The sequence below is a fragment of the Apaloderma vittatum genome, unplaced genomic scaffold (assembly GCF_000703405.1).
Source record: "Apaloderma vittatum isolate BGI_N311 unplaced genomic scaffold, ASM70340v1 scaffold6621, whole genome shotgun sequence".
NCBI classification, from domain to species: domain Eukaryota; kingdom Metazoa; phylum Chordata; class Aves; order Trogoniformes; family Trogonidae; genus Apaloderma; species Apaloderma vittatum.
Genome location: NW_009698419.1, coordinates 18,224 through 32,337, shown reverse-complemented (window position 1 = coordinate 32,337; position 14,114 = coordinate 18,224). Strand labels below are relative to the sequence as shown.

General features: G+C 39.8%; 1 protein-coding gene across 1 annotated transcript in view; it reads right to left on the bottom strand.

Annotated features, from left to right (window-relative positions):
- Positions 1-584: 584 nt before the first annotated feature.
- LOC104280369 (PHD finger protein 14-like) overlaps positions 585-14,114 on the bottom strand; it is a gene marked incomplete at both ends in the record, with an annotated part of 31,681 nt that continues 18,151 nt past the window's right edge. Inside the window, 2 exons of the mRNA XM_009877998.1 lie at positions 585-696; positions 6,569-6,728. Coding sequence (XP_009876300.1) covers positions 585-696; positions 6,569-6,728 — 272 coding nt within the window. The remainder of the gene's footprint in view (positions 697-6,568; positions 6,729-14,114) is intronic.

Here is a 14,114-nt window from a genome sequence, read left to right as displayed (position 1 = left end):
ATTTTGCAAATAACTGAGTGCTGTCCTCTGCCCATTGCAAGGGTTTTCTGCATGGTTTGTGCATGATCTGGATTGAACACATTTACAGGTAAAACCATTTTAATTTCCGAATGAGCCATTTCTCTGTTCCAAGCTTAGGGCCCCATATTGTTGTGGATTTTTTTTTAAATATTGGTTTGCAGCAAACCTTTTGTACACATTCTAGCTTCTAATTACACAGACCCTAAAGAAATTGTTACTTAACGTACATCTGTCACTTTCTTAACGAACTTAACCTTCCCTTTCTCCATTTCGCATCCCATAAACCCTCTTCACTCTACATCCACATTTTGGCAACCTGCTAGTAACCGACTTTAAAAGAAAGTCATTGGCACCTGTGCAAAAAAATAAGGGAAACTGGGGGGGAAACAGTGACACAAATTATGAAGAACAGTGACAAAGCAAATGGAAAGAAAGAGGGAGGGAAGAGCAATGGTATAAAAACCATGAACAAACTTCATCTCATTTTTAGTCCTGACCCTCACTGCAATTGCTATAAAAAAGAAAATAAATAAGAAAACTAAAGTTACCTGTTCTAAACTTACCTTGGCACCGTACTTTGAATAATTCATTTCTGTAAGCGTTACCGGCCGCAGTTTGTCAATATCTCCAAATGCCACTCCTGGAACATAGAGGGCACAAACAATATGGACCCACCTAGAACAGCAGATAAAATCAGGTTACTGTGATCAACCCTGTGATCCTCTGTTATACCCACCCCTTGCACATTTCCAGGTGGGCACTTGGATACAAAGCTAAGGCAGGCAGAGACTTTCAGGACGGGCTAAGAGGTGGGTGAATAAAATGACACAGGTAGTCCCAGCAAGGCTGGGCTCCAGACATAGAGCTGTGACACACCCACAGCACAGCATCAGCACAAAGTCACCCTGCTGGCATCACCAAAACTAACGAGTTCTAGGCCACAGGGCTAGGAACTACACTCAGGTGTAAATACACCTGAGCCACGTTATGGAAATGACTGTCTGCAAGTCAGGTGAACAGGCTGTTCCGTAGCTGTACTCTCTTCTTCACCCTCCCCAAACAAACTGAAGGGTAACGGGTCTCAACCTTCAGCCCTGAGGGGCACAAAAGGAGACGGCACGTATCCAGACCTCAGCATTTAACAATTAAATACAACGCAAGGGTAAAGGCTTCAGCCCTAAGTCTTCCTTTGACAGACACCTCCCCCACCTCCTGAAACTCTCAGTTACCAAAAGACACATTTTCTTATTCTTTCTTTCACACTTGGTGAAAGATCCAACTCTCCTTGTCACAACCCATCAGCTAGGGACAAACTCAAAAATCTGTTTCCACACAACACGCATGACTCAAGTGAACTCAAACTACTCCAAACCCCAAAGTGTTCCTCCCCAAAATAAACTTTTCCGTTTCATCAAAGTTCGAGAAACTATTCTCTACTCCCTGCTGAGTCCCTCAGTGGGAACAGAGGCAGAAGGTCAAGATTGCTACGTTCTGTTATCTTAATATATTCAAGAAAACAGCCACACAACTGCACAGGCGTGTGGCTACCGCTATGAACCTACAAGCTCCCAGATGACCCTGGATACAACCAGAGACTTCAGACATAACTGAGCCGAAATATCCTGTGTTTGACCCTTGGCAAGTACATGAATCCAGCACTTCGCGATCTTCCCGGCCATTAATGTTTAACAGTAAATATATCACTAGTAGAAACTAAAACTCCTAACAGAATCCTAGAATCTCTTCCCTGTATTCCAGAGGACTAATGACGAGGCCAGAAATATTTCTTTCCTTGGCTCTCTCACTGCCCACATACTGCAATTTTCCAAGCTCCTTCAATACCAGGGGTTCAGCACAGACCTGCTAACACCCACTTCAAGCTGCACCCAGGCTTTTTCCAGTTTGGCCTCTCTCTTCTGCTTCTCTTTGTTTTGTGTGGATATTAAAAAAATTCAATTGAGACCAAAGCAATAAGATTCTGGTTTTAGCTGCAATTAAACAGCATGTTTATTAACCTTTTTTTAAGCGCCTGTCTACAGGTAAGAGAAATACTGAAGCTAATGGTTAAATTACTCAGGAGCTACACGTAACCCTGATTTCCCCTATTTCCCAACTTACTGTGTTTCTCATCAGTGGTCCTTAGAGCTATAATGCTGAAATTTATCACATTCAGAATTATATTATAAGATTGCTACGTCCAAACACAAATTCAAAAAATTCAAGATATGAAATTTAAAAATACACAAACATTTAAGTCTTTCCACAAGAAAACACTGATTTTGCAATGTACAAAATTGGTGGAAAGACCAACAGCACCTTCCGAAAAAACAGTTCATGATAGTAACTGGGTTAACAGAAAAATCCTAGTAACAGTAAAAAATTGGTTTGAGATGCTAAGTGGTAAACTCCCTTTAAAATGTGGAAGCTTAAAATAATGAGACTAACGTATATCCCACATACATATTAATTGCTTTGTCTTTACAGACTTTACTAGGGTTCCCCACATCCACAAAACGGTTTGGTCACAGCACTGTAACTACCAGGAGACTCAAAGGAAAATTAAAGCTGAATTCCAACCTTGTCTTTACGTAACATCGTACCAATACGACCGCGCGCCAGCTTCCAGGGAACAAATCTCAAGCGTGCTGCCAAGTTTCTTGCTGCCCAGGTTAGGAGTAAAGCTCATCGCTCTTTTTATAAGCGCTCCAGCAGGCCAGCGCAACCCCCTAACTTAATACCATGTTATATGCAAAAAACAAGACTCTTCTCACTAGTATATTGTGAGAGCATCTTCCGTCTGCCTCCCCACAAAAGCAATGGACGCACAGGACGCTCCTGCAGGGGAGCAACGGAGCACCTGGTTCCATCTCTGCCCTCCCACGCTGTTGCCAGAATCGGCAAGAGTTGCGCCTAAATCGCTCCCAAACCTTTACGAAATATTCTTCTACAAAAAATAAACAAAAAATCTACATGTGCGTGCATCGATGTTCATTCTGGTAAATACTAATGTGCGTGCATCAGTGTTTATTTTGGTAAATACTATGCATTTACTGAAATAAATACGTAAATGAGCATGTTCTACTTGCTTTCAAAAGGAATTAAAAAATTGTTTTGTTTAAAAAGCAAAATACCACAGTATTTTGTCGGGCCTGTAACCTTCAAATAAAGAGACTGCTTGTTTATAAACAGAAACCATCTGAATGCTGCAGGGCAACTTTTCTATACTCTTCCATTGATTTCAGACATGTTATATAGAAGAAACTTGTACAAGCAGACGTTGCACATCTCCACAATTACTATTTTTAACAAAAATCCAAGGTTCTGGATGGCGATTTTTGACAGGAAGTTTTAATGCAGCCTCCTAGTAGTACCCTCCAAAGCTCAGTGCACATACACATCTTCTCCAAGCAGCTGCTTCTCAATTTAATTTGCACCGTTTTTTCATGCTCCGCTGGTGTATTAACTGCTGCCGCACTCTGTCGGAGTTTTCTCTCTGATAAACCCAACAGCTGGCTGCTTGCTTCACCCTGACCTTCTCCAAACGTTCCAGTACCTGTCACCCAAGTATTACAGAATTCCAGATTTAAACTGCCACGTCAGTGTGACTGGCACACCAGCGCCTCATTTCTTTAACGACCTACATGCGTACTCAAATCTGAATTTTCATTAAAAAAAACACACAAGTCAGTCAAGTTCAAGCTGAAGCAATTCCAGCTGCTTTTAATACCGGTTCTAAATATTTTCCTGCTCATTTGTTTAGCTGCACATGTTTTAGAAGCTTGTAATTAAGACAAATTGGGTAATCAAAGGAGAATAATCTTCCTTGTTACTTCACCATCCATTTAGCTTGGGGCAATGATGACAGATGTTGATTAGGGAAGAAGAAAAACTCCACAGTGAAACCAAGACGGAATTCGCATTCTTGGGTGACAGCATTCCGAGAAATAAAATTTCATAAATTCCCATTTGCGCTTGTGGTACCGAGAGGTCAATGTGAAAAGAGAAATTAAGCACCTCATTATTCTAATGATTCACCTTTCAGATCGAACAGAGAAATTATTCCAACTTGATTATAAAGTGAATGAGAACAAGTTTGGTTTGTACAATTTCCAGCAGTGATCCACACGGAAATTTTATTTTTAAAAGGCAGTAAGAAGATGGAGAGCGCTGGTGAGTTAAGGATTGTGTTATTCAATAGTCTGTCTCTCTGCTCATATTTCAATAAAAGAACTGAACTGGGCTGTAGTTTACCAGGCGAAAAAAAAAATGAAAACATAATGGACATTGCCCGCCTCAAGACCCAATCCTTACCCTGCAGGGCCCCATTACTTGGGAGAGTTCCGATTCGTAAATAAATGAGAGAGAGAACACAGACATTTTCACGCTGTAGGTAGGTAGTTGTTTTTTCTAGTACATAAGCTCTCTTCACTGGGGAGGATAAACATAATTATTCATGATAACCTTCTCACATTATCTAGCAGGCAAAAATACAACAGTAACAATAATAAATTACTGTGTTAAAGCCCACCGTCACCGAAGCAGGCCTGTGCAGAAAAAACCACTTCCACATTAACCAGAAGCATACCACCGTTTCACAAGAATAAATTCAAGCGATTTTCAAAATGCTGACTGTAGTTCCTATGACAGTTATGTGGGAAATTCCATATACAGTGCTTAAACTGCCTTGCAGAACACCGGCATGAAGAAGTTGAGATAAAATTTGCTGGGTGACATCGATTTGCCCATTTAGTAACTGTTAGACAATCAACTTCAGTCTTCAAAACCATTTTTTTGCCACATAGCAGCACTTTTATTAAAATAGAAAACAGTACTCAAATGTACTATTGATTTTTTGTATGTGTAACAGCTTTAAGAGACACACAGACACTGTTGAACCTAAGACAGACCAGAAAGTGAGGATCTGAACCCCAAAAGCATTTACAAAGAAGCACAGCTGCTTCTATTGGGTTAAAATTATTCACTACAAATCCTCCCTCGCTTGTGTAACTTTTTTTTTTTTAAATAGCACAGTATTTTCTTCTACTTGCATTCTTTTCCCTGTATAAGATGCATGTGGAAGACATGAGGGAGGAAAAGTTTTCTTTTACATGCTGTATGTGTATCTTTACAATGCATCTCAGTCACAAATTGCAAAGCTGAGCTCAACAAACACTCAGAGGAGAAAGACAGACGCCTCCATGGGTTATTGCTAGCATTTGCATCCAGCAGTCAGTGTTACCCTCAGAATCTCTTTATTCCCAACACAAACTCCAATTGGATTAGCAATCAGGAAAAAAAATGCTATAGGAGAAATGCAAAGGCATGTACAATTTAATCCACAAAACCTAGATCAACTTCTGACATTTTAATATTGTATTTACTTTTCTGAAGGTAAACAAAACAGTATGTCAACAAATATAAATATATACCCGAAAGTCATTAGATGTGAGCAGAATTTGTGCAAGGGTGCAGTGCCGTTATCTTGCACAAAGCAGATTGCTACAGAAAGGGTAAAGTCTATTTTTCCTTCCACTGAAACAGAGCACGTTCTTTGATTTTCCCAATGGCCCCATCCTTCTCCCAATCCAAAATGACAATAATTCTGGAAGGTGTTTGGCCTCTCTGCTGCAGACTTCATCATTCTGGTTTTGTAGCATCATTAACTAAAGAGCACTTTGGAGTTTTGCTACTCTTCAGGATTAACCACGAAAGTAGCACAACACTAGCAAAGGCGTAAAATGCAGCTTTCTGGCAGCTAATGAAATCCAACCAGCAGAACACACGCTTAAATTCTAGTCAGCGACAGCACACGCCAAACACTACAAGCTCAGTCACCACCAGAGAACCACTGTGATGAGCCACACGTTACCATTCAGCAGTGAGGCTCAAGGGCCTCAAACCCTGTTTTTCTTACTCCAACCTCCAAGCCTGAGCAAATCCAGACCAACTACACAATTTTTCTCTATGTTTCTGACCCACAGTCCCTGCTGTCAATAGTTCAACCCATTGGTGAAGTGAGAGAAAGTCTCACAAGCCATTATCTTTGACAATGTCTGATACCAAGTAAGAGTTTATGGGATATTTTTAAAGACTCCCGTGACCTTCACTAGCATCTTTTTTTTGGTTAAAAAAGATGCATCACACGATCAGTTCAAAAGAACACAGAAAAGTCTTCTAGTACACCCAGTAACACATCTATAAACACCTAACAACACATGTTGACTTCATACTGAAGGATTTATCAGTCTCTATGATGATCTGCTTCACATAGGTCCATCTTTTGCTCCTAAATCTTCATGCTCTAGTTTACCTTAAGGTAACGATCTTCTTAACGTTATAATGGGCACGAAGAGTATTATGAGGACAAAAAATCAGGCGACCAACTATCCAAAGAGTACCCAACTCAACAGAGAGGTGCAAGACAGAGGATATCAACAGCAAAGTTTAATTTATGACACTGTCTCCTATAGGAACAGATATGGCCAAAACTCAAATCTTTTAAATTTAAAATGAGATCCAATTCAAAATACCATTTCTTCAGCCTTACCTGCCTGCATCAGTCTCCTTGAAGATGCCATCCTGGTTAGGGCACAGTTCACAACTAGGTGTGACCCCACATTTACAGGCGTCACAAAACCAAGGTTCTGTGGAATTTTCTGAAGCTGAGCTCATGATAGAGTCACTCTCTCCATCAACACCGTAGCAACCTAAACACATGAGAAACAGAAGACCAATATAAGAAAAGATAATTGCAGAGCTGGATGAAACACGCACACGTATACATTCAGAGGAATGATACTGAGAGTCCCCAGAACACTTACAGTATTTTTGCAAATATTATCATTAGTGTAAAATTTATATTTAAAACAGTGAATCTGAGAGAAGTGATCTGTTTTATGTGACTGTCTTGGATTACAACTGAAAAACAAGAAGAAAAAGGCCGGTTTACATTATTCTTTCAGCAACACTTAGTGTTCTTCCAGAATACCCAGTCAGAAAAAAACCAAGACTTAAAGCAAGCAGCGAAGACTGAGAAGAGTTCAAAGCATTTTTTCAAATAAGGAAATATATATCAAGTTAAATGCAACAAGCTAAGAAATTTGTGAGCATCTACCTGCACATTTCTTCTGACTAGTCCTATCTTTCTCCTGAAAATGAACTTTACTTTGGGGTGTTTTTTTGGGGCTGTGGTTTTCTTTTTAAGAGGCTGCTTATGCCAGTAGCATTATACCACCTTTCCATTTTGCATGCAGCATCCAAATCAGCTACAAGAGAATATACACGTAAATAAAAGCCAGTATCTGCATACTTTAGGCGTTGTAGGACTGAGTTTAAAAGACCTTCAAAACCAAAGTACAGTTTGCAGAGCATACACTGGCAGTTCTGAAACACCACATTGGTGACTGAGGGAGTATATTAACTTTTTTTTAAAATATTCCCATATTTACCTGTTTTAAACTGTGGCTAAACTCAATCACTCCCATTTCTCCATTCTCATTTGGTATATCCACTGTATTCTTTATGACTTAAGATGTTTGCATCCTTAATCACCACACATTTAGGAAAATAGCATTTAGCTTATTTAGATTTTGCACAGGAGTAGTATTACTACTACTGCAAATGACAAAAAGGAAAATTCTGACGCTTGTCCCCACAAAACTCTATTTCTACATTTGCCACAGTTTGAACATTTATCTGTTACTCGAGAAAAATATGATTTCATTGTCAACACTTAAAACACAGTGGAGACTTTATTAAAAGATTAAATTTGGCTATTTGTCAAAACCAGCAATCAAGTCAACATTTGTGCTTGCAGAACAGTTAAATTATTGAAAACTGCTATTAAATAGCAACACGATTTGTTACTTTGGTTCATTACCCACTGACTGCAATAAAGCAGTAACAGTGCTGTAACTCCCCTTATGACAGAAAGAGAGAGCTGCATAATAAACTGAAACCACATTCAGAAAATAAGCAATGACACTGGAGGAACCATTTAAGAAATAAAGTCTTCCATTACAGAATGAGGCTCATCAATAAGAATTAAAGTAAGAAGCCAGAATGTTTATTTTCATTATAAAAGTATTCCAGAATCAAAGACAAGGAATGTGCAGAAGCACATTCACAGACAAGTTTCATTAGACATATAAAAGACCATACAGCTCACACATGAGGTAACTCCATTCGCTTTATAATACCGGATTAGCTTGAAGTTGTATTCCTGAAAGTCATTTTTTAGGTTCTAATAACACAGTCTTGAATATCTGCCAGTAAAGCTGTTATATTAATGTACAAACACACGGCCCATTGATATCACGGAGCTGATGAATAAGCTTTCTATGATTCCTCCAGACTTAAATCTATTTTCCTAAATGTACTTATTAAACATTACCTAACACTATAGCAGCAGTAACAGTCATCAAGCCCTATGGCAAAACGAAATCAGTTTCTTTCAAACAATGACGCTTCGTCACCCGCTCAAAGTAATTAGATTTGCTCTCCTAACCTAAGTGCCACGGGTCTGCTAAAAATAAAATGACTTCCCTAAACTGCGTTACCTTCATTCTGAAATAGCTGCCTTACAAACGGATGGTAATACCCGATTTATTTATTCTTTATCCTTCCACCTAGCAAATGACACACATATGGGCTGTAATTACCTCCATCCTCACTGTGTGCTGATATTGGAACATTCTTTGTCTAACAATACAATTGAGGTCCTTGTTTCAAGCAGATTAAGAGAACTGTCTGGATTTTTAACCCCATTTTTTCTGGTCCTAATCTGTACATAAGTTTCAGTGACAGGTTTAAAGAGTTTCAGATCTCAGAGTTTCAGATCTCTAACAGACGAGGAAGCATTTACTCTTCTTCCTCACCAACCATTTAGCAAAAGCTAAAGACCATGCAGTTACAACCAGCAAAAGGAGTGGTCATTAGCTGCAAAAAATAGACTAGATTACCATTAGTCATAAATAAATAAACATTTTAAATAAAGAAACCTCAGCTTTATGAACAACGCTTTTAAATAGGTAACAGATCATAAACAATTTCTGCTCAAGTCTTGGGACTCAGCAGATCAAGTTAAAATTTTATCTCGTAATACCTAATAAAATGAAGAGCTGAGTCCCAAAATTAATTAGAAACCACTTAAGCTGTATTTTTTGTTAGGGTTATGCAAGTATTTTAACTCAGAATTTTTCTTATGTTTGTTATGACGAGTCATTTGCTGCTTTTGGGTTGTTGAGTGGTAACAGAAACCAAAGGCGAGATCAAATTTTGTCAGTGTAATACCCATATGGATAACACAAATCTGTTGAACACCTGTATTTGTGACACTTCTGTAAAGACAGAAACTGCAAGTAAGAGACAAATCTTGTACGTGGTTCTGACACCAATAATCAGTACACATTTGAAGAGAATTCCTTTAAAAAAAACCTAGCGGTGAAGTTTCCTTGCAGGCCAAAAAAACACAGTGAGGCAAAGAAATACCAGGAGCTCAACTTCTAAACAGTAAAACTTCCACGGTTGAAAACCAGCAGAATAACTCAGAACAAAAAAACAGGCAATCACCAAATATATTTGTCCTGATTTAAAGAAGAGCAGATAACACAATGATGATGCCATCTGACATTAAGATGATGGATGCAAACAGGAGCAGATGTTAAGTTTGTTCTTCAAATGTACAGGGAATAAAAAACACTTTATTTCACTTCATTTGAGACGTGAAAGCAAAAGCTGTTTCAGAACAAAACCCTATGGCAGAAATGTATGAATTTAGCTAAAAATTTCAGCCCAAGTAAGTGGTTTTGGAACAACGAAAAGCTGAGATCATTACAGGATTCACCTGGGAGGTGAAACAGTCTTAATCCTCTGCCCAGTCCAAATCAGAGCAAGGAGATTAACCTATCTCTAAGTGAATTTTTGTATTTTAATTCAGATCTACAATAAAAAACACACTTGATATAAAAATCTAAATGCGCTTTTCCCCAAATCTGCCGGAAAAGTTACAATATATAGATTGGAGTTTTTTTTTAAAAACCCTGTATTTTTATCACAGTAATATTCTTTCATCTATACCAGCCAACTACCTAATTTTACGATCCTTAAAACTGCTGAGGTTCAGCTTATTCCTGTCTGGCTTCTTTTTGTACACTGAAATAATTATTTTGGTTCTATTAACAAAAATGTTGAAAAGTATTATTTTCATGATTCTTTTAAAAGGCACGGACACGCAGCTACAAAGCTGTTGCTCTATAAATCATCTCATTCTTGTATTAAACAGTCAAGAAAAACTTCTCCAAATCAACTTTATGAATTGTTGGGAATTGCTGGAATGGGAACAGAAAGCAATGCAAGGGCTCAATCTCCCAAACCACCCCAGGAGGTGATCTTTAGGTTCTTTCCAAAAGCACTGCAGCATTGGAGGTGATTTGACTACTTCACGATTGAAAGGAGGACAGAGGGAACGATGCACATCTTGGCACGGACACCTCTGGGTTCAGCTATTATTGCTGCACCCGTCACCTCTGCCATTAACTCGGCCCTTTGACCAAAAAATATGTGTTGAAGCAAGTAAAATAACTTTTAAACAGAATCACAGAACGTTCGGGGTTGGAAGGGACCTCTGAAGATCATCTAGTCCAACCTTCATCCCAGCACACCTAACCACTACACCACAGCCTCAAGTGCTAGATCTACTTTTTTTTTAAACACCTCCAGGGTTGGTGACTCCACCACCTCCCTGGGCAGCCTGTTCCAGTGCCTCACCACTCGTTCAGGAAAGAACTTCCTCCGAATATCCAATCTAAACTTACCCTGACGCATTTCCCCTTGTCCTGTCATTAGGAATTAGAGAGAAGAGACCAGCACCAGCCTCACTACAGCCTCCTTTTAGCTAGTTGTAGTGCTGCCCTTCCTTAATGTCCACAGAAATTCTGAATTTAGGATCTTTAGAATACCCCCGCGAGCAACTTTTCAGCAAAAGTTCATCACGTTTGTATATTCTTAGTGTATCACAACTCTTGTCTGCCACCTCCTCGAACTCCTCTTACACTGAAAGACAAAACTGATTTAGTGTAATATTAACCTATGAATTTAAACACATGAAAGTCAAGAAGTTAAAAAGTCTCACACCTACTGTTCCACAAATGGCATTTATATATTATGATTACAGCCAAGTTTTCCGTATAAAATGACATATTTTCAATAGACAACAAACATTTTTATTCCCAGATTTTAAAGTCATTGTACTCTGTCAACAGCTTATTTTTTTATGTGATTGTCATTAAAATTAAACTGCAAACACTTTAAAATGCTACCACTAAAACAATTGTTCTGAAATTTATACCACTGAGGGAAACGAGAAGAGAGATATATGTTACATTCAATTCTTAACTGGACCAACAGTTGAGAATCAAGTCATTAATCAATTCATGCATCATGAATTCAGAAGAGTGTATTTATTTAGCAAATGGAGAGTACTACAGTACATGATTTCACAAAATGAATTTTTATACCAGATAGCAGCAAAATTAAAACAAAAAACGTTTCACTGTGCTGCAAAGCATATGGTGACCACGCTGTTGCTTTTAGCAGGAGAAATTTTATTCCCTGCCATCCACATCGCAGTAAAGTAAGGAACAAAGAGAGGGGATGGAAGAAAAACAGCTGGAAAAACGTCGAACTTCTCATTTAATTCACAGCGACTAACCCAGGGGCAGTGGCTGGCAAGGGTACTACCTGTAGTTACAACACATGCGACGATACGCACCAGGCGTTTTCTTCAGACACGCTGCAATCAGTGTGTCAAAAAAGCTGCCACCACAGCTGGGGGTGTCCTGCTATTACGAGATCTTACCGCTAAAGCCTTTATCCAAAACGACAGATTAGAGCCTGAAGAAGATTTTTATAAGAAGAAACGAGAATTATCTCCACCTAGAAGCAAACACTTCAAAAAGCAACTGTACTGCTAAAAATTCAGTGAGAATTTTTTTCCCTAGCAGTGTAAACATTTTTTTTGATATGTGAAATGAGAACAGATTTTTAATTGATGGACTTTTTAACTAATTATAGTCTATTTAGACAAAAAAAAGAAGAATGCAAAGTATAAGAGTGTGTTTTAAATTACCATTATATGTATGTTGCTTATGCAGCTTCACAGACAGTTACGGATTTCTGACATTTTGAGCCAGTTACTTGCTCCACGAAGTTTACAGGTTTTTGGATGTGTATCTGCAGAGCCAAGATAACTCTTGGACAAACTGCAGGCCTTGTGGATGATATGAACACAGCAAACAGATGTGGTGGAAAGGAAACTGAGCTTCTAGCAATCTCAAAACTTGTCAGTAAGGCAAGTAAAAATGTTTACTAAGGGCCTGATAGGCTGAGGGAGCTGGGGTTGTTCAGCCTGGGGAAGAGAAGACTCCGGGGGGACCTTATCCCTGCCTGCAGTGCCTGAAGGGACCCACAGGGAGGCTGGGGAGGGACTTTGTACAAGATAGGACAAGGGGAAATGGATTTAAATTGAAGGAGAATAGGTTTAGATTGGATCTTAGGAAGAAATTTTTCAGTGTGAGGGAGTCAAGACTCTGGAACAGATTGCCCAGAGAGGCTGTGGCTGCCTCCTCCCTGGAGATGTTCAAGGCCAGGTTGGATGAGGCCATGAGCAACCTGGGCTGGTCAAGGGCGTCCCTGCCCATGGCAGGGGGTTGGACTAGATGATCTCTAAAAGGTCCCTTCCAATCTAGGCCAGTCTATGATTCTAAAGCTCTGAATCAGAATCTCCCTCTACCTCTTGGCCGTGTTGCTGTTTCACATGAGCACTGGCAGAGTTACTCCCAGAGGAGTTAATATCCCTCCATTCCCACGGAAGCCCTCACGTAATGGTTGAGCAACTCAAGCGAGCAAACCACAAGGAATAGAGTTACTCCCAGAGGAGTTAATATCCCTCCATTCCCACGGAAGCCCTCACGTAATGGTTGAGCAACTCAGGAATACAAACCACAAGGAATACAAACCACAAGGAATACAAACCACAAGGAATACAAACCAAAGGGAATACAAACCAAAGGGAATACAAACCAAAGGGAATACAAACCAGGACTGAAGAGGCAGCTGCTGCCCCAGGTACTCAGAAGCTAGTACCAAGTACCCACGTGCACGAGTAATGGAGCACCAGGATAAGCTCCCTCACGCTAGGAAAGCCAAAACGAGCTCATCTTCAGTCAAGGGGGCCACACCATCGCTGGGACCTCTCCGTTGACCAGTACAAGTAGAGGAAGAGCAAGCCCAGGGAAGGAAGGGAGCCCTGGTGGCCAGAAGAAGCAGCCTCACTTCCTGAGTGGCATCTCCACAGCTAGCGAGTAACCGCAAATTAAATATAGAGGCAGCCACTATACAAAAGGCTCTTCCTGAAAGGTTCCTCTGGCAGACACACTTTCACTTCAGCAGAGCACAAAGGCACAAGCCAAGGGTACCAGGCCCTCCTCCTCGTCAGGTAAAACAGATGCTCTAGCAGTCAACAAGGAGAGAGTAAATAAGCTCTTCGGGGAAAGAACAATCAAATCACCAAAATCATCGTTATGTGGGTCCCTGGGTGGGACAGCAGTAGGGTGCGATAGTGCACTTCCTTCCAAATAAATATCTACAGTGCTATAGAAAAGTGGGAAAAACATAGCAATTTATGATGCAAGTTGAAATTCCATAGAAAAAAATATGAAAAAACCCCCCTGCGGTATTCCAGCAGCTTTGTTTGAGCACTACAGGGTAACAGGTTTGAGATTCTAGGGAAAAGACAACTGCTAAGTATCAAAATCAGTTCAGACAAAAAGGAAATACTATTCTTCCCAATTGCAGGCAAACACAAGGAAACATCACTGCATCGATTTCTATCCAATTCGATACCGTGCTAGAAACTGAACAACTCCAAAGCTCAAATATCAGAGCAAATTTCAGGACAGAGCATGGTGTCTGAGGTCACCACAACCTACCTACTGAAGGAAACCTGCAAAAACAGTAACAACGAATTCTTGGATTACAATATATTTACAAAACAGACTCACTTGTGACTGGAACATAAACCACGACGCAGCTGT